We start from the raw sequence: 26,074 nt of genomic DNA, 5'->3' as shown, positions 1-26,074 counted from the left end.
TTACATTTTGAAATCTGTTTAGCCTACTTCATGTTGCTTTTGTCCCTTAATAAATACATTTCTAGGGGTTCACCGATCCACTTTTTTCACTTCTGATACAACATTTATATTTAGTATTGGCTGATACCGATCTGATACAAAAAAATCGGTGATGAATTGACTTGAAACGTTTCTCTTTTTGAATTACAAATGTGTTTGGTAACTCTGCATTAGTATAGTACACTTAAATCTACCTACCAACAGCTTCACAAGCTTGGTCAAACATGAAAGAACAACTCATTTGCTCAGTCAGTGCAATTAGGAGTAGAACAGCCAATGTAAAATATATACTACAGAACCTGAAACTAACAAAAACAATAGACTGACTACCTTGGTCAAAAAAGTAAAAAATAAACTACAACAAACCTTCTTTTAAATGGTTTATAAAGTGCAATTAGGAAATTTAAATCCAATGTAAAATAAACAATAAAGCATGACAATGCTGAGAGTACAAAGCATAGAATTAGACTGAATAGATTTGCTCTTATAGATCTATTGCCACCGATACGCAATCTAGAATTTTTTTTTTATATCAGGATTGATGAATACTGGATTGATGCATCTCTACAAAAACAGTTTCTCTTGATTTTTTAATTTATTCAGGCTATTTCTGATGTCAAAATTACGTTGTTGATCCAAAGCATAAATAAATTAAAAAAAGAAGATTCAGTGTGATTCAACGTGATTCAGCTGTATAGCTTTGTACCTGCATGGTGCTGGTGAGCCTCTTTATTTGCTGCTTGAGCTCCACCACTTCTTGCTCTCGCTCTGCTTTCTCGGCCTGCAGTCGTCTCTGAGTTCTTTGATATTTCTGGAAGTCTTGGTTTAGTCCTTCAACCTCCTCTTTCAGAACGTTCTCTCTGCTCCTGGCTGCTTTGGCCGACTCCTTTGCAGCTTGAAGTTCTTCGTTCAGTTCCTGTACCTGTGCCTACAAAATAAATTAAAATAAAATAAAAAAATTACATAAGATCTTAATTCTTGAGCTGAAAATTGTCCTTTTGAATCCGGTTTTTATCGTATTTTCATTTGTAAAATAGAAATATCTGGATGAATATTTGGAAAAATTAAATGTTGTTGTAACTCATATTAATTAAAATTCTTCAGAGTTATTGCAATTCTCTATGCAATAATAAAATAAAAAAAATAAATTAAAAATAATAAATTAAATAATAAATTAAAATTCCATCCATCCATCCATCCATCCACCCATCCATCCATCCATCCATCTTCTGTACACCCTTGACCCTTAGTGGGGTCAGGAGGGTTGCTGGTGCCTATCTCCAGCTAACATTCCGGGCGAGAGGCGGGGTACAGCCTGGACAGGTCGACAGTCTGTCACAGGGATTAAAGTTTTATTTAAAAATTTTATTTTAAATAAAAATTTTAAATGAAAATTTGCATTTAATAAAATAAATAACCATCTCAACCTAAGCACTTGCTTTTAAACGGAGGTTACCATCTGTCGTGTTCACAGAGGTCACCTTACTGGTCAGAGGTCAAACATGCTCTGATTGATGCAGATGGTCCTTTAAATCCAGGAACATCGCAAACGTAATTTCTATAGAAACCAGAAGCCTCTACTGCAGCCTGTCAGCAGGTATGATTTAATTACAGCTGCTTTGTAGAGGTCCTGCTTTCTAACCATTATGCCAATTTGTAAGACTTAAAACATCCAACAAAGCTTCGTTTGAGCTGATTACATCAACAGGAAAGAAACCATAACATACGAGTAAAAGAAAACAAAACCCACTTTGATCTTACCTTCAGGTCTTTGGTGTGTTTGTCCACTAGCATCTGAACGTTGAGACTCTGCTCTTTCTGGGCAGCGTTGGCTATGACTTGCTGCTCTGCAGCTGACATCATCTCCGCCCGCAGCTCCAACAGAGCCTTACTGAGAGCCTGACAGGAGATGAAACAAACAGACCCTGGTGTTCAGTAATGCAATAAACGTGGCCTGATCCTTGGCGGTGCCCAGAAAATCACGTTTGATTCATACAAAGGCATACAGAGTCATCTTCTTCAGTCAACACAAAAGTAAAACACAATCATTTTAGCTGCAATATGCCAAGAATTTTTGTACTGGCCTTGTCTGGCCACATTGGTTTCACACAGCTGGAACCTGTAGCAGCAACAGAATCTCTGCTTTTTGTTCGCTGGATTGATTTACTTTGAAGCCGAAACAAAACACAGGACATGCCTCGAAAATATTCGATTAGGGTGCATCCGGAAAGCGTTCATGTCATTTCACTTTTTCCACATTTTGTTGTGTTGCGGCCTTACTCCGAAATTGTACTGAATTAAAACTCTTCCCTCAAAAATTCTCCACATGAATACCCCTTTATTATGGCAATGTGGAAGAACTTTTTGGAGCGTTATGTAAATTTATTAAAATCAGAAAACCAAGAAATCACATTTCCTTAAGTTTTCAAAGCTTTTGTTGATCCACTGATAATCCTCAAGATGTTCCTGCAACTTAAACATAATCTACCTGTGATAAATCCTGTTTCCTGGACTTGATTTGGAAAGGCGCACACCTGTCTTTACAAATAAGGCCACTCGGTTGACAGTGCAGGTCAGAGGTCAAACACTAAATATGAAATCAAAGGAACTGTCTGTAAATGTTTGATTGTCTTGAGGAACAAAGATCCAGAAGCATTAGAGAAGAACAGACCAAAATAGGTGGATGTGAATACTGGTGTAAATGTGATTTCTTATTTGTCTTTTAATAAATTTGCGAAACGCTCAAAATTTTTGTTTTACAGATTCTCAAAATGGAGTATTTGTGTGTAAAATTTTAAGGAAAGAGATTAAAGCGGCAGTATTATGTGAAATCAACTTTTTTCAGCTTTACATCACGCTAATATATTAATCTCTCATCAAAATCATATCTGCAGTGTTGTCTTGATTCTTTCATGCCCCTTTGAGGAATCCTTAAATCTCCCATGGCAACCACTGAGCTGCAAAAAACGACTGGGTGGGACTAGCCCCGCCTACGAGGCGCAGCTCCTCCTCAGAGATGCAGTTTCTGAGCTTCTGCCTCACAGAGTAGCTCTTCCCTGCGACTCTACACTCAGCTCCTTCAGATTAGCTGGCAGCAATTAGCAAACATCTGGTTGAACTGCGTATCTTCTGAGCTGCACTTTTATAGCACAGAGTGTTATGAAATGGCATTACGTGCCTGGAAAACACATAATACTGCCCCTGTCATTTAACACAATTCAGAATAAGGCTGGAAAACAAAATATGAAATAAACAAAGTGCTGTGAAAACTTTCCAGAGTCACTGTACAATGCTCTAGCTATCAATTTCTACATATCAAGTAGAAGACCACATTGGCAATTAGTCAAATAATTACTGTAAAGTAAAAAAAAAAAAAAGAAAAACTGGTAAAAGACCTTGAGCTGTTTCTCCTTCTGAGTGAGTTGTGCTTTGAGGCGTTCCACCAGGTTTTTCATGGTGTTGCTCGGGGAGCGAACGTTGGCCTCCTTCTGAGCTTCCAGCTCGGAGCGCAGGAAGCTCATCTCCTTCTCCATCTGAGCCAGTTGACTCCTACTGTCCTCCACCTCACCGACCAGAGCCTTCACCTGGGCAACGTAGTTCTCCTCCAGCCTGGAACAAATCCCCTCTTTGTTAGCATCTTAACTAGAAGTAAATCCCTGGTCCACATTCTATTACATTAACTTTACAATTGATACAAAGTTAGAGAGTAAATGTCTGAGCATGATCTGTGTGAGTGTAGAAATATGTTGTTTACTCTGGGTTGCAAGAAGAAGAATTATGTTCTTTCTGGTCAGGAAATAAATGAACTCAGATGTTTTTATAGATTCGCTGTAGACGCTGGGTGTAAATATGAACTTGAAAAGAGGAGAAATACAATTATTGAGAAAAACTTTGGCATGATCTTACATGTGACCTCTTCTGTTTTTTGCATTGATACACTTTATTTTTAAAATTTATTTATTTATTTTATTATTTTTATTGTTGGAACCTTGTAACAAAATTTTTCTCCATATGTACATTTTAAATGCAACAAGCGGCTCAGGAGCCAGATGTGGCTATTTGGCCCTTTCAATGTGGCTCCTACTAAATCTAAAAGGAAATGGAAATGTTTTAAATTATAAAGCTAGTAATTATGTGCATGTAATTAAATGTTTTCTAACTTCAAACTATCTGCTTTATATTTTTAAGTGGGCTACCAAACTTTCATTTCCCAGCTCTGTCAGTTGACCTCATCTTACAATGTTTATAGTTTTTACTTCCTTTGACTCATTTTGTTCCAAATATTTGAGGAAAAAATAATACATTCCTCTTTAATTTCTTTAGATGAGAAAAAGATAAACACAATTTTATGTAGTATGTACTTATAAAATCTATTTTTTATCGTCTAATATTTTCCTTAGCCCACAAGACAGGTTTTCTACAGGATTTAAATCTGAACAAAGATAGCTGATTATATATCTGATTAATTAGTTGTGTTGTTCTGCGATTTATTTCAAATGCATTACTAGAATTTTGTGTTTGTGTTTTGCGCTCGCTCTCCAGTGCCTGACATAACTGTGTCCCGGTGCACTACTGAACTTTAGATAACCCTCTTTAATCTGATTTTCTCCTGACCTCTTAAAACCTAGTCTTTTAATTTACCCTAAGTAAGTGGTCTAAATAATCTTTTTTCCCCTCAAAGTCTTACATTAGTTGGTTCCATCTGCTTAAAAACAAAAGGGTGAGAAGCTTAAATTGAGTGAAAAAACCAAATCTAATTTTCCACTCCACATCTGAGAAACCACAAGACGGCTGGAACAATGTTCTCCGGATCAAAGCAGAGATGCTTCCCTGTCATGCACAGGGCAACCAGGGCAAAGGATCACCTTTGACCTTCTGTGGAAAATGGTTAACATTCTTAACTTTGCTTACTTTACCTAACTTTAACAAAAGCTAAAGCAAAGGAGTTGGATTAACAGTGATGAATATATGTGTGTGTGTGTGTATATATATATATATATATATTATATGTATTTTTGTGTCAAAATGTTGAGCCAATTCACTGAAAAACATCTTTCTATGTAAAAGTGTAACACATGACAGCTCACTGTAAAAATGGTTAGTGGTGGCTGATTACTTTGCCGTCTCCTCAGCGTGTTTCTTAGCCTGCGTCTCCATGGCGATCCGGTGTTGCTCCAGCTCGGCTGCGGTCAGCTTCAGCTTCTCTGTGACAGAGCTGAGTGAAGCATCCTGCTCAGCCACCGTCTGCTCCAACTCAGCCAGGCGCTCCAGGTGTTTAGGTGTCAGCACTCTGATAGCGGGCTTCTTCATCAACTCCTGAACACAAAGAGGGTCATTTTAAACCCAACAGTTGTTGCTTCCTTAAATAACACACGCTTAAACTGTTTAACAAGTGCTTAGAGACTGAATAAATACTTATTTTTAATGTCAAGTGACTTTTTATAGCACAAATAAGTAACTATATTACCTTTGGTTGTTATAAAAATGCTATAAAATGGTGCCTTACAGTAAATTCTTAATAATTAGGAGTGCTCAAAATAGTAAGTGGTGTGATTTGAGTTTTGGGGTATCTCAGGGAACACTGCTTAGACCATTTATATTTTTTTATACTTTTTCTTGACCATCTTATTAAATTCACTTCTCAGTATTTGTGACTTTGTAATTTAAAACCTTGAAATTAGGCCTGTGTCTCTTTAAGAAACTCTTGTTCTTTCTGAAACTCCGCCTTCTGGAAGTCATCACAACGCTCCTGTATTAACCCCATGTTAGCATTTTTACCAGCGTTTCGCTGAAAAAATAATCAAGGCAACACTCCAGGTGTGTTCTTGATGAGGGACTAACATTATTACATGATGCAAAGCTCATAAAAGTCAACGTTACCTAACACTGCCCTACTAAGACGTTGTTGGCAGTTGGGTTTTAACTCAGAAAGCAGTCTTTTTAAATGGAGAGCCTGAACGTACCAATGCTGTCTGTTTGAACTGATCCAGAGAGGTGTCTGTGTGCAAGTCCAGCTTCTGATGTAATATTCTCAACTCTTCCTGATGTCTTTTTATCATCTCCTCTTGATCCTAGAGCCAACAGTGTGTGAGGCAAGGAATGAAAAACAGTGGAGTGTTCATAGATCTTCTTTTGTCTTTCTTTTTACAAAAGTAAATCCTTTCTACTCATCATTCAACATCATAGCTTCACCTGTCTGGCCTGAGCCAGCTGGTTTTGGTATTTCTTCAGCACATCTTCTTTCTTGTCGAGTCGACTTTGGAGATCTTTGATGGTCTGGTGCGCCAGCTTCAGGGCAGCCTGGCTGCTTGGCTGGTCCTCTTCGTTCTTTCTGAGGTCGGCAAGCAGACGCTCGCGGTCGGCGGCCGCCGGGAGCCGGAGACGCAGCTCGTTGATCACCTTGTCCCTCGACACGACGTTCTGCTCTGCTTTCAACAAAGCCACTTCGCTCTCTTTCAGTTTCTGTTTATTGACAAAGTTTTAAAGTAGGGATTCAAACATGAACAATTCGATCGTCTGAAACGGTCAATTAACCCTTAAGAGAAGATTTGAATGTAGCTCTGATTTTCTTTTAAAAGTTACCCATTGCATCAGTTGTTTACATTATCTTTATTTGGATAAGCTACACAAAAACTGACACAAACATTGGCAGATCTATTCAGTCTAATTCTGTGGTTTGTGTTCTGAGTGACGTCATGCTTTATTTATTTCACATTATATTTAGAATTACTAGTTACACTTTCTGAACCATTTGGAAGGTTTGTTGTGATTTATTTTCACATGTTATACCAAGATAGTCAACCTATAGTTTTTGTCAGTTTCAGATTCTTCATTATTTATTTTACATTGGCTATGTGAAGGCCAAGGCGTGTTTAAGTGAGTAGAATTATATATATATAAAAAAGAAAAAGTAAATTAGTACATTTACGTCTGTGTTAAAAAAAAGAAAAGAAACGGTTTAAGTCAATTCAGCTCTATTTTTTTGTATCGGATTGGTATCGGCTGATGCTAAACTACAAGAACAAAAAAACTAATTGATATTAAAAATCTCATTTAGAAGACTTTCCTGGGCTACATAGTAGAAAAAAATCAGTGCAGCTATGTAAATAAACCTGACTTGAAATTGTTAAAATACTTAAAAAATATAAATATGATCTTATATTTTTATTTTAGGCCAACAAAGTTTTACCCATTCAAGGTGGAGAAATGACCAGCAGAGTTTAGGCAGCGAACAATTTTGTTGTTCATTTCTGAAGCATTTTCCTTAAAAAAAACAAAAAACAAAAAAAAACTAAAAATAATAAATGATGCATTTTGGTATTCATTCATTATGGTATTCATTTTTTTTAAGTTTAAAGGATCTCTTAGGGGTTAAGTGTCTTGATTATGTAAATGGAGAACCAAAGACGATATAAAAATAAAAGCAGAAATATATATTTGTTGTTTTTCCTTTTACATACATTTTTGTTAAAAAGTTTTTTTTTCCTCATACATTTGCTGTTTTTACATTTCCTTGTCTCTTCTTTTTACCTTGTGCATTTTGCCTCGTTATGCAGATGAGGAGGGGCGGAGTCTTAAAACAGATTGGTTGGTTAGAATTACACTCTACTGACCTCAACAAAGATGGAGACCAGTTTATCAGTGAGCTAAAGTTTAGCAACTTTATTAGAAAATAGTGCTATTACTACGGACTTTATTACTTTTTGTGTGGATGCTCAGACAGAACATGTGTTTCATTTAACGGCTCTCATGTATTTCTTCTTTTATTTCTAGTTATATCAGTTTTGGTCCTCCGTATGCATGAACTGTGACCGAATCAGTTACCTTGTCCAAACTTTTGCATGTTCCCTGAAGCTCCAAGATGGTGCGAACCTGCTCTTTGATTTTACCCAGAGCAAACTCTAACTGATGAGCCAGAGGCAGCACTGGGTCTGGGAGCGGCCCTTCCCCTTCCTTAACCTAACAACAAAAACAAAACAAACAAAAAAAAACAATGAGAGGACACATCAATTAAAGTTTAACGCCCAACTGGTTTCTTACAAAATAAGTTTGGCTTTTAACAAAATGGAAACATTTTATCAATAAACCTTCCAAGTCTTGCTTTACCTTCTCGGCGTTGTTGAGAATCTCGGTGTGCTGCTTCTCATAGCGGTCCAGCTGGCGCTCCAGCTCCACCTCCCGCTGGTCCCACGCCAGCTGACGCTCTTCCTGAAGCTTAGTAGAATGAAAATGTCAGACAGCTGTGTTCGCCAATGAGTAATGGTTATTTTGTTTTATGTACAATCAGGCCTGGGAAATACATCAGTTTAATCATTCAATTTATTTAATTTATGGAAAATATGATTTTTTTTTAGGGGGTTTCTGTAGTTCAGTGTGATGTCAGCACGTCCAGGGCAGCCATCTTGTTTGATAAGCATGTTTTACAACTTCTATTTCATATTCGGAAAAATATAAGTGTCGGGCTAAGATGTTTTTTTCTTTTTTAATAACGAGAATGAAGTCATAATATTACAAGATCACAGTTGTTATATTAGGAGAATGATGTAGAGATTTTCTTAGAACCCCCACACAAACAATAACAAGAAATCAATTATCCAAACTTTTTCTCGTTTCTTGTGATTTTAAGACGTTCTTCTGGTCAAATTGGGTCTTTATTCTGCAGATATTATTACCGTATTCTTGTAATTAAACAAAAATTCTCGTGGCCTGACCCTGATACTCCGTAATAAAACTCACAAGAGGATTTAAAAAAAAAAAGACATTTGTAATTTCTCTTTTAGAAAAGAAAGTAAGAAAAGAAAATTGAATAAAACCAGAAATTGCCTCTGGTGTGGGAAAAAAAAAAGTCAGAGATTTAATTTTAATGCCATATTATCCAGCCCTCTGTGTGATATTTATAAAACATAGTTTTCTTTTAACAGAGTTTGATAAGAGTTGTAAACTTGTAGAAGGTTTGTCCTCACAGAGTTGAGCTGGACGATGTCCTCCTCCAGCGAGCGGACTGTGCGGTCCTGCTCCTCCACCAGCTTCTTAAGGTAGCTGATCTCCTCCTTCTGGACCACCAGCTCCCTCCCTTTCCTCAGCTCCTGGAGGCGGGCCTCCTCCATCCTCTTGTGCCACTCCATTACCTGTTTCAGGTAAAAGCAGAATTTAATCGAGCAAGTACAACCCAATGAACGCGGCATATGTTTTTGTTTTATTTGGTTTTCTTCCCCCGCTCACTGACCTTGTGGGCACCCTTCACGTCCTTCAGGGTAGAGATGAGCTCCTCCAGGCCTCGCAGTCTCACCTCCAGCTCCTGGGCTCTTCCATCTGCCCTCCGCCTCTCCACCTCAGCTGCCCTCCTCTCCTCCTGGGCTTTGGCTCGGTCCTCCTGGAGCTTCAGCATGGCCAGGGAGAACTTCTCCTGCTGCCAGAGGGGCAGCGCCCCGGCGAACTGCCTGCGCAGAGCTTGGACGGTCTTGCGGAGGTGCGTGGCGCGGTGGCGGCCCTCCTGGCGGGCGAGGAAGAGCGCTCGCTCGCTGGCGTCCAGCCGCTGCTCGGCGCGCAGCATGTTGGCCTCCAGCCGCTGGATGTGAGAGGCAGCGGCCTCCAGCTTCCCCAGAGCTGTCGACTCACTGAGCTGCAGCGCCACCATGTGTTGGTGGAGCTTTGCTATCAGAGCCTTCTCATCCGACTGTGACTGAGGAAAATTGAGAATGGTTAGTATTATGATTTTCCCAGCTACATAGCATTTTATAGCGCAATAAAACAATAAAAATGCTGCATATGACATATATACAGTATTTTACAACGTTAAAATGCTGTATATATATCAAATATCGCTTAAAGAAAATTGACTTTGTAATTTGAAATTGGGCCCCTGTCTCTTTAAGAAACTCCTGTCCCTTCTGAAACTCCACCTTCAGGAAGTCATCTCAACATGGCTCCTCTATAACCCTTCAACAACATTTTTACCGGTATTACACTGAGAAGTAGCTCCTATAATGAGCTCATCAGATGTTCAGTTCCACCAGGTGTTTGCTAATTGCTGCTGGCTAGTCTGAGGGAGCTTTGAAGAGTCAATGTGGTGGAGGGCTCCTCTGTGAGGTGGAAGCCCGGAAACAAATACGGTACTTATCATTGTCCATTATGGGGGATATTTCTTCTAATTTATTTAATTTGTTTTAAGATCCACTGGCCGATTACCTCATTAGCAATTAACTGTGGAGCAAGTTAACTGTGGAGCCTTTTTAAAGACTCTACAATTGTGTGTTTGAGTATAATCAAAAATGTTTTCCAATTACATAAATAACTGAGTCATATTTTTGAAATTCCTGTCGACTTTTAAAATTTTTTTGATACAAAAGCAATTCCTATCACCTGGTATTCCAGTATTTGTCTCCTGAAAGCCTCAACTTCGTTGTCTTTGGATTTGTGTCGGGCCTGCAGAGCAGAGACCTGGGACAAAGCCACGTCTGACACTTCTTGCAGCCTGCAGAAGAAAGATACACACGCACCACTTGGTACTTCTCTCATCTATCTTCACTCATAAAAAAAAGCGAAGATAGATGAATGGATTTACTACCAGCATAATGAGAAAGGGCAAAAAGTGAGAACTAAACCTGAAGCGTTTCAGCTGGATGCAGACGTCTCTAACAGGCACGGCTGCACACATTCTAATTTATTTATTTTTTTACAGTTTTAGCAACAACCTAGCGAGAGACTGGTACAGTCATGATATCAGTGAATCTATTAGTGTTGATTCCTGCCCAAGGTAAATTCTCCAGGTCCAGTCAGGAACCATCTTATCTTTGCGAGGATTGCAAAAACATGTTCACCTCAGCAATTAATTACCAAAGTCAGCAGCAATCAAGAACGGAAAAACAAAGGAACACTTTCGAGACGCACTTGGAGACCTCGAGGCGCAGCTCGGCCTCGGCCTTCTCCAGCTCTGAGATCCTGGCCTTGTCGGCGTCGCTGGCGGCTTTGCTGCTGGCGCCTGCCAGCTCATCTCTTAGCTCCCGCTCGACCCGCTGGGACTCCGCATTCATCTTGGTCAGCTGGAGCAAAACAAAGCGTTGGATGAAAGCGATTAAAGTGATGTGTTCCAGACGATCGGACGCAAACTCAGACATTTCAGCAAGAAATAACCCTGAATGGTCACATTAACGTCTTTCCGCACAGGCTCTGCTATACTTACATAACGCAAAAACAGACTTGTTAGATAATAAAGCGAGCCTGCCAGGAGATGCAAAAACCATTTAGAATAGTTCATCACTTGATTGTGTTGACTGGTACGAATTAAGTGCCAGATGGGAGAAAAAAAAAACAACAATCTAATGTTTTCCTTGGCCTCTTACCTCTAAGAACTTGGATTCCAGCTCTGTGTTGCGCTCCTCCACCTGTCTGAGGGAGTTCCTCATGTGTTCGTACATCCTGTGGGCATGCTCGGCCCTCTGCCTCTCATTCAGCTCCTTTATCTCTAAAGTCGTGATCCTCCTCGCAGCGGATATCGCCTCGTTGTTGATCGAGGCCCTGTCTCCCTCGGCCAGGCCGGTTTCAGAGCCTGGGGAAGAAAAAAACGGTTGTTTCAGTGAGGTGGAACCATTAATTAACTGTCAAGGCTGTAAAACATTAAAAAAAAGAAAACAAAGAAAAAACATTTAATATATTTTCTTCAAAAAAGTAGTGATTTTTTTTAGATGTAAATAATAAATAAATTCAAGAATAAAAACTTTGAATTAAAAAAAAAGAATATTTTATATTTTACCCCCCCGTACTTTATATTTTTGGTCATGTTTCAACCACAAGTGCAAATGTTTTTCATAAGGATATTTTGGGACAAGCCAACATAAAGTAACACACAACTGGAAAGTTTAGCTGAAAGAAAACTTGGCACATGTACCCTAATTCAGGGGTTCCCAAAATGGAGTGTTGGGTTGTTGGGACCCTCTAGCGGGTCGCGAGACACTCATTTGGCGGGTCAAAAGATGATTTTCAAATTCATCATGATGTGCTCCCCCTATGGATTATGGAGAGTCAGTTTTGGTTTATGGATCTGGTGATTATTTTTTGGATTAACTGTTTAATAGTTGGACATAAAAAGGTGCTTAAGAGGAGATTTTTTTTTTTTTTTTTATTTTATTACAGATTTGAAGCAAGTGAAGCAAAAACTGCCACTTGAGTTCTGGGTAGAACATATTTACAGTCAAAGATTTTTTTTTACTGTATCTTAAATGTAATATGCATGCATGCATTTTCTTTTGCATGCATGCAGTTTTGGCTTAATCACTGCTTTGAATATGTTGTTCTTCCAGCAGATGCCCTTTTGTTAACTCTGTATACTCCACTTAACAATTAATCAATTACCAAATTAGATGATGATTATGTCAATATTTGATTAATTGATAATTAGATGTTTTACATGATAAAATCAAATAATAAAATGTCATTGTAAAAAAACAAATCATGTTTAAAAATGGATATGATTATGTCACTCTGTATGCATATAGAGTGAATTAGTTATATGTATTTTATGGGGGTCCATATTTCTTTGCAAAATGGATCTAGCTCAACCAGATTGGATTAAAACCATCTATTTTTCCTCCGTTTTTGAATTTCGCTACAGATTCTTGGTGAGATTTAAGTCTTGACTTTGACTAGACCATTGAAGGATTGGAACATTCTTTGATTTAAATCACTTAATTTTTTNTATATATATATATATATATTATATGTATTTTTGTGTCAAAATGTTGAGCCAATTCACTGAAAAACATCTTTCTATGTAAAAGTGTAACACATGACAGCTCACTGTAAAAATGGTTAGTGGTGGCTGATTACTTTGCCGTCTCCTCAGCGTGTTTCTTAGCCTGCGTCTCCATGGCGATCCGGTGTTGCTCCAGCTCGGCTGCGGTCAGCTTCAGCTTCTCTGTGACAGAGCTGAGTGAAGCATCCTGCTCAGCCACCGTCTGCTCCAACTCAGCCAGGCGCTCCAGGTGTTTAGGTGTCAGCACTCTGATAGCGGGCTTCTTCATCAACTCCTGAACACAAAGAGGGTCATTTTAAACCCAACAGTTGTTGCTTCCTTAAATAACACACGCTTAAACTGTTTAACAAGTGCTTAGAGACTGAATAAATACTTATTTTTAATGTCAAGTGACTTTTTATAGCACAAATAAGTAACTATATTACCTTTGGTTGTTATAAAAATGCTATAAAATGGTGCCTTACAGCAAATTCTTAATAATTAGGAGTGCTCAAAATAGTAAGTGGTGTGATTTGAGTTTTGGGGTATCTCAGGGAACACTGCTTAGACCATTTATATTTTTTTATACTTTTTCTTGACCATCTTATTAAATTCACTTCTCAGTCTTTGTGACTTTGTAATTTAAAACCTTGAAATTAGGCCTGTGTCTCTTTAAGAAACTCTTGTTCTTTCTGAAACTCCGCCTTCTGGAAGTCATCACAACAGCGCTCCTGTATTAACCCTATGTTAGCATTTTTACCAGCGTTTCGCTGAAAAAATAATCAAGGCAACACTCCAGGTGTGTTCTTGATGAGGGACTAACATTATTACATGATGCAAAGCTCATAAAAGTCAACGTTACCTAACACTGCCCTACTAAGACGTTGTTGGCAGTTGGGTTTTAACTCAGAAAGCAGTCTTTTTAAATGGAGAGCCTGAACGTACCAATGCTGTCTGTTTGAACTGATCCAGAGAGGTGTCTGTGTGCAAGTCCAGCTTCTGATGTAATATTCTCAACTCTTCCTGATGTCTTTTTATCATCTCCTCTTGATCCTAGAGCCAACAGTGTGTGAGGCAAGGAATGAAAAACAGTGGAGTGTTCATAGATCTTCTTTTGTCTTTCTTTTTACAAAAGTAAATCCTTTCTACTCATCATTCAACATCATAGCTTCACCTGTCTGGCCTGAGCCAGCTGGTTTTGGTATTTCTTCAGCACATCTTCTTTCTTGTCGAGTCGACTTTGGAGATCTTTGATGGTCTGGTGCGCCAGCTTCAGGGCAGCCTGGCTGCTTGGCTGGTCCTCTTCGTTCTTTCTGAGGTCGGCAAGCAGACGCTCGCGGTCGGCGGCCGCCGGGAGCCGGAGACGCAGCTCGTTGATCACCTTGTCCCTCGACACGACGTTCTGCTCTGCTTTCAACAAAGCCACTTCGCTCTCTTTCAGTTTCTGTTTATTGACAAAGTTTTAAAGTAGGGATTCAAACATGAACAATTCGATCGTCTGAAACGGTCAATTAACCCTTAAGAGAAGATTTGAATGTAACTCTGATTTTCTTTTAAAAGTTACCCATTGCATCAGTTGTTTACATTATCTTTATTTGGATAAGCTACACAAAAACTGACACAAACATTGGCAGATCTATTCAGTCTAATTCTGTGGTTTGTGTTCTGAGTGACGTCATGCTTTATTTATTTCACATTATATTTAGAATTACTAGTTACACTTTCTGAACCATTTGGAAGGTTTGTTGTGATTTATTTTCACATGTTATACCAAGATAGTCAACCTATAGTTTTTGTCAGTTTCAGATTCTTCATTATTTATTTTACATTGGCTATGTGAAGGCCAAGGCGTGTTTAAGTGAGTAGAATTATATATATATAAAAAAGAAAAAGTAAATTAGTACATTTACGTCTGTGTTAAAAAAAAGAAAAGAAACGGTTTAAGTCAATTCAGCTCTATTTTTTTGTATCGGATTGGTATCGGCTGATGCTAAACTACAAGAACAAAAAAACTAATTGATATTAAAAATCTCATTTAGAAGACTTTCCTGGGCTACATAGTAGAAAAAAATCAGTGCAGCTATGTAAATAAACCTGACTTGAAATTGTTAAAATACTTAAAAAATATAAATATGATCTTATATTTTTATTTTAGGCCAACAAAGTTTTACCCATTCAAGGTGGAGAAATGACCAGCAGAGTTTAGGCAGCGAACAATTTTGTTGTTCATTTCTGAAGCATTTTCCTTAAAAAAAACAAAAAACAAAAAAAAACTAAAAATAATAAATGATGCATTTTGGTATTCATTCATTATGGTATTCATTTTTTTTAAGTTTAAAGGATCTCTTAGGGGTTAAGTGTCTTGATTATGTAAATGGAGAACCAAAGACGATATAAAAATAAAAGCAGAAATATATATTTGTTGTTTTTCCTTTTACATACATTTTTGTTAAAAAGTTTTTTTTTCCTCATACATTTGCTGTTTTTACATTTCCTTGTCTCTTCTTTTTACCTTGTGCATTTTGCCTCGTTATGCAGATGAGGAGGGGCGGAGTCTTAAAACAGATTGGTTGGTTAGAATTACACTCTACTGACCTCAACAAAGATGGAGACCAGTTTATCAGTGAGCTAAAGTTTAGCAACTTTATTAGAAAATAGTGCTATTACTACGGACTTTATTACTTTTTGTGTGGATGCTCAGACAGAACATGTGTTTCATTTAACGGCTCTCATGTATTTCTTCTTTTATTTCTAGTTATATCAGTTTTGGTCCTCCGTATGCATGAACTGTGACCGAATCAGTTACCTTGTCCAAACTTTTGCATGTTCCCTGAAGCTCCAAGATGGTGCGAACCTGCTCTTTGATTTTACCCAGAGCAAACTCTAACTGATGAGCCAGAGGCAGCACTGGGTCTGGGAGCGGCCCTTCCCCTTCCTTAACCTAACAACAAAAACAAAACAAACAAAAAAAAACAATGAGAGGACACATCAATTAAAGTTTAACGCCCAACTGGTTTCTTACAAAATAAGTTTGGCTTTTAACAAAATGGAAACATTTTATCAATAAACCTTCCAAGTCTTGCTTTACCTTCTCGGCGTTGTTGAGAATCTCGGTGTGCTGCTTCTCATAGCGGTCCAGCTGGCGCTCCAGCTCCACCTCCCGCTGGTCCCACGCCAGCTGACGCTCTTCCTGAAGCTTAGTAGAATGAAAATGTCAGACAGCTGTGTTCGCCAATGAGTAATGGTTATTTTGTTTTATGTACAATCAGGCCTGGGAAATACATCAGTTTAATCATTCAATTTATTTAATTTATGGAAAATATGATTTTTTTTTAGGGGGTTTCTGTAGTTCAGTGTGATGTCAGCACGTCCAGGGCAGCCATCTTGTTTGATAAGCATGTTTTACAACTTCTATTTCATATTCGGAAAAATATAAGTGTCGGGCTAAGATGTTTTTTTCTTTTTTAATAACGAGAATGAAGTCATAATATTACAAGATCACAGTTGTTATATTAGGAGAATGATGTAGAGATTTTCTTAGAACCCCCACACAAACAATAACAAGAAATCAATTATCCAAACTTTTTCTCGTTTCTTGTGATTTTAAGACGTTCTTCTGGTCAAATTGGGTCTTTATTCTGCAGATATTATTACCGTATTCTTGTAATCAAACAAAAATTCTCGTGGCCTGACCCTGATACTCTATAATAAAACTCACAAGAGGATTTAAAAAAAAAAAAAGACATTTGTAATTTCTCTTTTAGAAAAGAAAGTAAGAAAAGAAAATTGAATAAAACCAGAAATTGCCTCTGGTGTGGGAAAAAAAAAAGTCAGAGATTTAATTTTAATGCCATATTATCCAGCCCTCTGTGTGATATTTATAAAACATAGTTTTCTTTTAACAGAGTTTGATAAGAGTTGTAAACTTGTAGAAGGTTTGTCCTCACAGAGTTGAGCTGGACGATGTCCTCCTCCAGCGAGCGGACTGTGCGGTCCTGCTCCTCCACCAGCTTCTTAAGGTAGCTGATCTCCTCCTTCTGGACCACCAGCTCCCTCCCTTTCCTCAGCTCCTGGAGGCGGGCCTCCTCCATCCTCTTGTGCCACTCCATTACCTGTTTCAGGTAAAAGCAGAATTTAATCGAGCAAGTACAACCCAATGAACGCGGCATATGTTTTTGTTTTATTTGGTTTTCTTCCCCCGCTCACTGACCTTGTGGGCACCCTTCACGTCCTTCAGGGTAGAGATGAGCTCCTCCAGGCCTCGCAGTCTCACCTCCAGCTCCTGGGCTCTTCCATCTGCCCTCCGCCTCTCCACCTCAGCTGCCCTCCTCTCCTCCTGGGCTTTGGCTCGGTCCTCCTGGAGCTTCAGCATGGCCAGGGAGAACTTCTCCTGCTGCCAGAGGGGCAGCGCCCCGGCGAACTGCCTGCGCAGAGCTTGGACGGTCTTGCGGAGGTGCGTGGCGCGGTGGCGGCCCTCCTGGCGGGCGAGGAAGAGCGCTCGCTCGCTGGCGTCCAGCCGCTGCTCGGCGCGCAGCATGTTGGCCTCCAGCCGCTGGATGTGAGAGGCAGCGGCCTCCAGCTTCCCCAGAGCTGTCGACTCACTGAGCTGCAGCGCCACCATGTGTTGGTGGAGCTTTGCTATCAGAGCCTTCTCATCCGACTGTGACTGAGGAAAATTGAGAATGGTTAGTATTATGATTTTCCCAGCTACATAGCATTTTATAGCGCAATAAAACAATAAAAATGCTGCATATGACATATATACAGTATTTTACAACGTTAAAATGCTGTATATATATCAAATATCGCTTAAAGAAAATTGACTTTGTAATTTGAAATTGGGCCCCTGTCTCTTTAAGAAACTCCTGTCCCTTCTGAAACTCCACCTTCAGGAAGTCATCTCAACATGGCTCCTCTATAACCCTTCAACAACATTTTTACCGGTATTACACTGAGAAGTAGCTCCTATAATGAGCTCATCAGATGTTCAGTTCCACCAGGTGTTTGCTAATTGCTGCTGGCTAGTCTGAGGGAGCTTTGAAGAGTCAATGTGGTGGAGGGCTCCTCTGTGAGGTGGAAGCCCGGAAACAAATACGGTACTTATCATTGTCCATTATGGGGGATATTTCTTCTAATTTATTTAATTTGTTTTAAGATCCACTGGCCGATTACCTCATTAGCAATTAACTGTGGAGCAAGTTAACTGTGGAGCCTTTTTAAAGACTCTACAATTGTGTGTTTGAGTATAATCAAAAATGTTTTCCAATTACATAAATAACTGAGTCATATTTTTGAAATTCCTGTCGACTTTTAAAATTTTTTTGATACAAAAGCAATTCCTATCACCTGGTATTCCAGTATTTGTCTCCTGAAAGCCTCAACTTCGTTGTCTTTGGATTTGTGTCGGGCCTGCAGAGCAGAGACCTGGGACAAAGCCACGTCTGACACTTCTTGCAGCCTGCAGAAGAAAGATACACACGCACCACTTGGTACTTCTCTCATCTATCTTCACTCATAAAAAAAAGCGAAGATAGATGAATGGATTTACTACCAGCATAATGAGAAAGGGCAAAAAGTGAGAACTAAACCTGAAGCGTTTCAGCTGGATGCAGACGTCTCTAACAGGCACGGCTGCACACATTCTAATTTATTTATTTTTTTACAGTTTTAGCAACAACCTAGCGAGAGACTGGTACAGTCATGATATCAATGAATCTATTAGGTGATTCCTGCCCAAGGTAAATTCTCCAGGTCCAGTCAGGAACCATCTTATCTTTGCGAGGATTGCAAAAACATGTTCACCTCAGCAATTAATTACCAAAGTCAGCAGCAATCAAGAACGGAAAAACAAAGGAACACTTTCGAGACGCACTTGGAGACCTCGAGGCGCAGCTCGGCCTCGGCCTTCTCCAGCTCTGAGATCCTGGCCTTGTCGGCGTCGCTGGCGGCTTTGCTGCTGGCGCCTGCCAGCTCATCTCTTAGCTCCCGCTCGACCCGCTGGGACTCCGCATTCATCTTGGTCAGCTGGAGCAAAACAAAGCGTTGGATGAAAGCGATTAAAGTGATGTGTTCCAGACGATCGGACGCAAACTCAGACATTTCAGCAAGAAATAACCCTGAATGGTCACATTAACGTCTTTCCGCACAGGCTCTGCTGTACTTATATAACGCAAAAACAGACTTGTTAGATAATAAAGCGAGCCTGCCAGGAGATGCAAAAACCATTTAGAATAGTTCATCACTTGATTGTGTTGACTGGTACGAATTAAGTGCCAGATGGGAGAAAAAAAAAACAACAATCTAATGTTTTCCTTGGCCTCTTACCTCTAAGAACTTGGATTCCAGCTCTGTGTTGCGCTCCTCCACCTGTCTGAGGGAGTTCCTCATGTGTTCGTACATCCTGTGGGCATGCTCGGCCCTCTGCCTCTCATTCAGCTCCTTTATCTCTAAAGTCGTGATCCTCCTAGCAGCGGATATCGCCTCGTTGTTGATCGAGGCCCTGTCTCCCTCGGCCAGGCCGGTTTCAGAGCCTGGGGAAGAAAAAAACGGTTGTTTCAGTGAGGTGGAACCATTAATTAACTGTCAAGGCTGTAAAACATTAAAAAAAAGAAAACAAAGAAAAAACATTTAATATATTTTCTTCAAAAAAGTAGTGATTTTTTTTAGATGTAAATAATAAATAAATTCAAGAATAAAAACTTTGAATTAAAAAAAAAGAATATTTTATATTTTACCCCCCTGTACTTTATATTTTTGGTCATGTTTCAACCACAAGTGCAAATGTTTTTCATAAGGATATTTTGGGACAAGCCAACATAAAGTAACACACAACTGGAAAGTTTAGCTGAAAGAAAACTTGGCACATGTACCCTAATTCAGGGGTTCCCAAAATGGAGTGTTGGGTTGTTGGGACCCTCTAGCGGGTCGCGAGACACTCATTTGGCGGGTCAAAAGATGATTTTCAAATTCATCATGATGTGCTCCCCCTATGGATTATGGAGAGTCAGTTTTGGTTTATGGATCTGGTGATTATTTTTTGGATTAACTGTTTAATAGTTGGACATAAAAAGGTGCTTAAGAGGAGATTTTTTTTTTTTTTTTTATTTTATTACAGATTTGAAGCAAGTGAAGCAAAAACTGCCACTTGAGTTCTGGGTAGAACATATTTACAGACAAAGATTTTTTTTTTTTTACTGTATCTTAAATGTAATATGCATGCATGCATTTTCTTTTGCATGCATGCAGTTTTGGCTTAATCACTGCTTTGAATATGTTGTTCTTCCAGCAGATGCCCTTTTGTTAACTCTGTATACTCCACTTAACAATTAATCAATTACCAAATTAGATGATGATTATGTCAATATTTGATTAATTGATAATTAGATGTTTTACATGATAAAATCAAATAATAAAATGTCATTGTAAAAAAACAAATCATGTTTAAAAATGGATATGATTATGTCACTCTGTATGCATATATTAAATAAACAGAGTGAATTAGTTATATGTATTTTATGGGGGTCCATATTTCTTTGCAAAATGGATCTAGCTCAACCAGATTGGATTAAAACCATCTATTTTTCCCCCGTTTTTGAATTTCGCTACAGATTCTTGGTGAGATTTAAGTCTTGACTTTGACTAGACCATTGAAGGATTGGAACATTCTTTGATTTAAATCACTTAATTTTTTCTGTTGTTGTCATTAGTCCCACCTGAGCTCTGAAGCTCTGGAATTCCTCTCGGCTTTTTCTCTAATTATTGCTCAACTTTCCTGACCTGTCAGTTCAGCTTATTGCGTGGAGGACAAAACGGAGCTTTTGTAATATGTTGTCAAAAACTTTATCTCTGATCTGCTTTGGTGCATTTCCTGCTCTTTCCTCAGAGCTGTTTGCTCACTAATCCTCTCTAACAAACCTCTGAGGACTTCACAGAATGCCTTGATTTATACTGAGATTGCATTACAAACAGGAGGATTCAATTTACTAACTCTACGACTTCTATAAAGAAGAAGAAGAAAAAAAAAGAGGAGGTTGAGTTGGATTTTGAATTTTTAGGAGAATCAAAGAAAGAAGCACATGGTTTTATTTCCATGTCACAATTATGTGCTACTTAGATTTTTTACAATTTCCACCAGCGTCAGCGGTTTTGCAAGGCACTGTAGTTTTGGATGTGGTTGCTATAGAATGGCCTCCGAAATCCCTTGCGCATATAACGACTCTTAACCTGACGTTCTCACTGTTGTGACAAAAACGTCATAACAACTCGAGCCGCAGCTCACACCCCAATTAATGCCAACAATGCGGCTAAACGTACATAAGCCGCCTTGCAACCACCGAGCCTATTACAGCAACGGCCGCTGGCAGGGCAGCAGAGAGGAGCAGAGGAACTGTGATTCCACAGATGTAAACACTGTCATCTCCCCCCTGTGGGAAATCTCTGCTGTGGCCATGTTGTGTGGCATCGCCAGAATCCTGCGACTGTTTTGTTTATAGCAATGACGACCTCAGATTTCATCCCGGAGGATTTGTGCTGAACAGCTCAGGGAAGCTGTGTCGAAACTCTCGTTTGGAAGCAAATGAATGTCTCAACTGTTATGCAGAACAAATAGTTTTGTAACACGTTTTAAGATTCTGAGTAAACAAAATAGACACTATCATCTTTTTTTTTTAAGATGCAAATGACTGGAGTGAGCTCCCTCTTTTTGCTTACCGACTGAACCGACGGTCTCCCATGCTTGCTCCAGGGTGTTGAGTTTCTCCTTCGTGATCTCCAGTTCCTTATTGACGGCAGAGATTTGTTTCCGTAGAGACTCGTTCTCGCTCTGGGATGTTGGACAGAATCACAAAGATGCATTGGAAGAGTTCAGCACACCACTGGAAATAATGTAACATTCAATGATGTAACCGAGAAGTCACTTGTAATCTCTTAAAGCAGCCTTGATTGAATGTTCTTTAAGTTTTCCAGAAGGTCTTTCAAACGTTCTTTGCTCAACATTTGCAGCTTTTTCAAAAAAATCTTTGGAAATATGTTGACATCAACACGATGACTTACAGTTTTGGTGCAGAGGAAGCTGTTACACAATAAGGAATGGTGTTAGGACAACAATAAACGAAGTAGAAGTTGTTTCTGGTTTGACGGACAGAACAAAAATACAGTTCTAAAGACAAGAATTGCCAAACAGCTTTAAATTTATTTAGAATCTTTACACGTCCTCCCGCAAACTCTTGGATGGTTACAACTTGGCAAGTAAATGAGTGAAAAAGCTGCCAAAATCAAATAAAAAACGTTAACAAAAAGAAACTCCAGAAAACTGTAAGTGGTGTTCAAAACTACTTTGTCGAAAGTCTGAAGATAGGAGAGATGAACAAGGACACTGAAAGGAGTGAAAGAGTAGCAGATGGTTGAAGAGGAAAGTTTTGAGTTGGGAATGTTTCTTACTACCTCTAAATGTTGGAGGCTGGATGTTTTCTGTACAAGTAGGCTGTCCTTCTGGAGCACATCTCTGTATTTGACTGTTAGCTTAGTGTACTGCTTATTGGCTCTCTCAAGTTCTGATGCAGGCACGCTGTCATCCAAGGCCTTCTGCAGGGCCGTTATCTTATAGGCAGCCATTTCCTTTAGAACAAAAAAAAAAGGGTGAGACATCAATTCAATAGTAAACTGTCAACGGCATCATTTTTTATTCTTGTTTTAAAAAGACAAGTTGTGAAACAATGCTTTACAGTGACTACTGATTTAACTACTCAGTGGCCACACCCAACAGGACGGTTAATTGCTTTCTTCCAGTATTTTAGCTTCTAAAGAGAAAAAAACATTTAGCTTAAATCAGTGGCTGTAGGTAAAAGGCTGGGGGTGAGATTTCTCATCCCTGTTGACTCCCTTATCTCTTCCTCCCAAAAACTATGGAGCCATTTAACCACAGAAGACGCGTCTACCGTCTCTTTGCCCGTCAAAGCGGAATGTACACCCGGTGACCTTCAGTGTATTTTCGAGTGGAACAGATGAATGTGTTCCCCTTGTAAAGATTTGTGTAGTGTTGGGTTACATTTACACTCTCGGGACCATGTGACGATCGCGGGTGATGTGTGAGGTTCTCGCTAAGTGCTGTTTAAGGGCTCTGCCTGAACTCCCTGAGTATTTTCACAACGTTCATTATCGCTTGTGTTGAAAGACCTCTGGATTCTTTTGATATCGGTTTTTGTTTTGGTGATTCATGACCATCATCAGAGTTTGGGGGTGGGTGTGGGGAACAGATTAGGTGTGTTGGGTGGCATCCAAACAGTATTTTTGGTACACGGGGAAAGAGAAGAATTCAAGAAAAGCAGTCTAGACTCTAAAAGTAAGAGTTTTATTTTCAGGAGCACACTTTGAAAAACAGTTGGCACCTCTGCCAAGTTTATAAGTTTAAAGTGCGATATCCCAAAGCCTCTCAATGACTCCAACACCTGGGGTCTGACTCTGATCAGGACTTTCCATTAAATTCCCAGGCAGTCTTCAGTGGATTTACTTGTACGTGGTGGTTCCAGTTCTGAATCTGCTTAACATTTTTACAGATGCACCATGAATTCACAGATTTTTACATTTTTACAGATGCACCATGAATTCTGCTGTTACACAGCAGAATTCATGGTGGCTTATATGAAGGTAAGCTCAGCAAGTCCTGTTGAAGCAAACCATCCCCAAATCATAACACTTGGTGGATTTGGCCTACAGCAAACATGTCCTCTGTTCTCATGTCAAAATAATTCAATTGGAAACAAAAGGGCTTCCAACGGGTTTCTGGAAACCCTCTGATAAATGAAACTGCTTTCTTAATTTGTAACCTAATATTAAGTAAAATCCATTGCTAAAGCTTGGTTTCCTTAGATGTCATAAAAATATCAATAATGACATCAGAGTTCACAATTACAGTGGATGTATTTTTAAATAAGAGGGCAAGAATTTAAGTTCTTTTCTTGATATAATTTCCACAAAACTTCATCAACAATCTAAAATCGTTTCTTTTTGAGTCTTACATGTGACTCGAGTTGGCATCTCAAACTGGAGTCGCCATCAATGAATGAGACTCAGTGAGCTAAGCTTTTCAATAATAAGCATTTCAGCTGCATCTGACACAAGACAAAGAATGAATATCTGAAAAAGCAACTTGTTAAAGTGACACTGAAGGCACTTTGGACCTGATGTCACAAGCAGTCTAACACGTATGATCTGTTTAAATAGAAATGTGGTGATCTTTAGAAGAAAAAGGAAAAAAACTGGTTGTCATTAGATCTTTGAACAAAATAATGATTTTGCGAAGTCAAACAGAATTCGTCAGACGCAAAATCGACCCTGTTCCATGGTCAGCTCTTCTTTGGATCTAAATTCAATTTAAAATATGTAGCGTGAACTAAGGAGAACACAGCTTATGATGAGGCCCACTGTCCGGAGAAGCATAAGTTAATTGTATAAAAAATGTTAAAAGAGAAGTCTAAGAAGGGTTGCACAAAGCACTGATGTTACCAGGGCTACCAATAAATACTGCTGGAATGTGTTTAAATCAGATATGGGCATTGAAGACAGATTGGCTCCTTAAATCAGACTTTCAGAGAATATTTGACCTGGTCCTTGAATTATGACTATTAAGTTCAGCTGCTTTCTCACCAAATTTACAAGCCGTTTAAATGTGTGTTGCACTTAAAATCGTCAAACTTTTTATATCCTTTTTGTTTTTACTTAAAAAATAAATGAGGTTTTAGGGGAAATAAAAAAACATGTTTTTTTTATTGCTTCTTAACTTCTGGAATCAATTTGACAAAAGGCAAAACAAAAATAAACAGTTTTAAAACTTCCCTTGGATTAACCAGTATCCTGGCACACCGGTAGCAGATTTGGTAATTCAGCTGTGGATTAATCAGGAAGCGCAGCGCCAGAGCAACGAATGCTGCCACATACTTCATCCTGTCAGCATACCAAATTAACCAAACAAAGCTCCGCTGTGATCCTGTGACCAAAGCTCTTCTGAGTTTACCTTCGCTAGAAGACATGAAAAAAACCCCAACGGCTATCAGGAGAAACAATTTCTGGTCAAAAGTCGCTGAGCTAAATGAGCTTAGCCTGAGCCAGCGTCCAGAACATTCCATGTCAACGAGGCCAGCAGCACCGCACAGAGGTGGGAGTCAGATGATTGAGTGCCGAACGACTGGAAAAGGTGTTAGGAAGACGACAGTGTAAATATCGCCCGATGATTTACATCAAAACACCGGCTATCAGGAGGACCAAACGAGCGTTCCAGCACGACGAGCAAAAGCAACCTCAAACACTGTCTTCAAGGAAAACATGTCTCCTCTGTTGGATCGAATGTAAGATTTATGGTGAGGTTCAGGGCGGAGGAGAGCAACCTAATCCTTCTTGCAAACATAAACTAAAAAGGAAAGGCTTTTTGATAAGATGCAGAATGAGAAATTTGGCAAAGATATTCTCTTCCACAACGGGAAGCAAAATTAAGAAGGACGCAGAAAATGCTGAACCAAGTATCAGAATTCCTCTTGTACTTGCGTTTTTACCGTGAGCTTTGAATGTTTTCCAGCTGATTTGCCCCCATTTGACAGTGAAACAGGTGAACCAGGATGTGCGTACCTTGTACCTCTGCAGGTAGCCCATCCTTTGGAGGACAGAGGCCTGCATGCGGCTGCTCTCATCCCTGAGCTTGCCGTTTTCCTTGCGGAGCAGCTGCTCCTGTTCCAGCAGGGTGGAGTAGCGGCGTGTCAGTTTCTTCTCGTTGACCCTCAGCACGGTCAGCTTGCGGAATGCTTCACTCAGCTGCCTCCTAATTTCTTCGGGGTCTCTGTGAAGTGTGTCCAGCAGCTCCTGATGGACAAAACACACGCGAGATTAACGTCACGGTTCTAACTTCTTCTTCGTTCGCGTGTGCCGTTGCTTGTTTTCTTACACACTTCTTTGTTTTGTTCTGACAAACACGGAGATTCGGTTGCAGCGCATGTTGAAATCTGTGCAATCCAAGCTGTGCAGTAAGTCTTGGGGGACGAGCGTGTTCTCCCTGATGTATGTTTCAAGTTAGCTAAGGTGAAAGGAAATCTAGAAATCTATTGAGATTTTCTTAGTGGTAGTTCAGTACTGCATGTTCTTAATGACGTCGAATAATAAATAAAAGCCTACATGAATCAAACAAACAAAAATAAAACAAAAAAACGAAGACGCACCGATTGATCGGTTGGGAAATGGAACCGTCCGATTTCAGATGGAAGTCTCCTTGAAGTGAGAGGTGCCACAGAGGGATGCTAGCTGTTTTTCAGCATCGGTGAG

At 39.4% G+C, this 26,074-nt stretch overlaps 1 protein-coding gene across 1 annotated transcript in view; it reads right to left on the bottom strand.

Annotated features, from left to right (window-relative positions):
- The window catches only part of LOC103150634 (centrosomal protein of 290 kDa-like), a 62,603-nt gene that overhangs the window by 17,559 nt on the left and 18,970 nt on the right, over positions 1-26,074 (bottom strand). The window contains exons 23-38 of the mRNA XM_016680844.1: positions 25,388-25,618; positions 22,211-22,384; positions 21,479-21,590; positions 19,094-19,299; positions 18,642-18,793; positions 18,116-18,227; positions 16,980-17,435; positions 16,717-16,881; positions 15,858-15,965; positions 15,576-15,710; positions 13,944-14,213; positions 13,715-13,822; positions 12,865-13,064; positions 3,435-3,648; positions 1,801-1,938; positions 746-967 (exon numbers count right to left, since the gene is read on the bottom strand). Of these exons, the coding sequence (XP_016536330.1) occupies positions 746-967; positions 1,801-1,938; positions 3,435-3,648; positions 12,865-13,064; positions 13,715-13,822; positions 13,944-14,213; positions 15,576-15,710; positions 15,858-15,965; positions 16,717-16,881; positions 16,980-17,435; positions 18,116-18,227; positions 18,642-18,793; positions 19,094-19,299; positions 21,479-21,590; positions 22,211-22,384; positions 25,388-25,618 (3,003 nt within the window). The remainder of the gene's footprint in view (positions 1-745; positions 968-1,800; positions 1,939-3,434; positions 3,649-12,864; positions 13,065-13,714; positions 13,823-13,943; positions 14,214-15,575; positions 15,711-15,857; positions 15,966-16,716; positions 16,882-16,979; positions 17,436-18,115; positions 18,228-18,641; positions 18,794-19,093; positions 19,300-21,478; positions 21,591-22,210; positions 22,385-25,387; positions 25,619-26,074) is intronic.

Source organism: Poecilia formosa, unplaced genomic scaffold, assembly GCF_000485575.1.
Source record: "Poecilia formosa unplaced genomic scaffold, Poecilia_formosa-5.1.2 Scaffold258, whole genome shotgun sequence".
NCBI classification, from domain to species: domain Eukaryota; kingdom Metazoa; phylum Chordata; class Actinopteri; order Cyprinodontiformes; family Poeciliidae; genus Poecilia; species Poecilia formosa.
The sequence above is the reverse complement of the archived record's forward strand: the minus strand, read 5'-3'. Positions and strand labels throughout refer to the sequence as shown.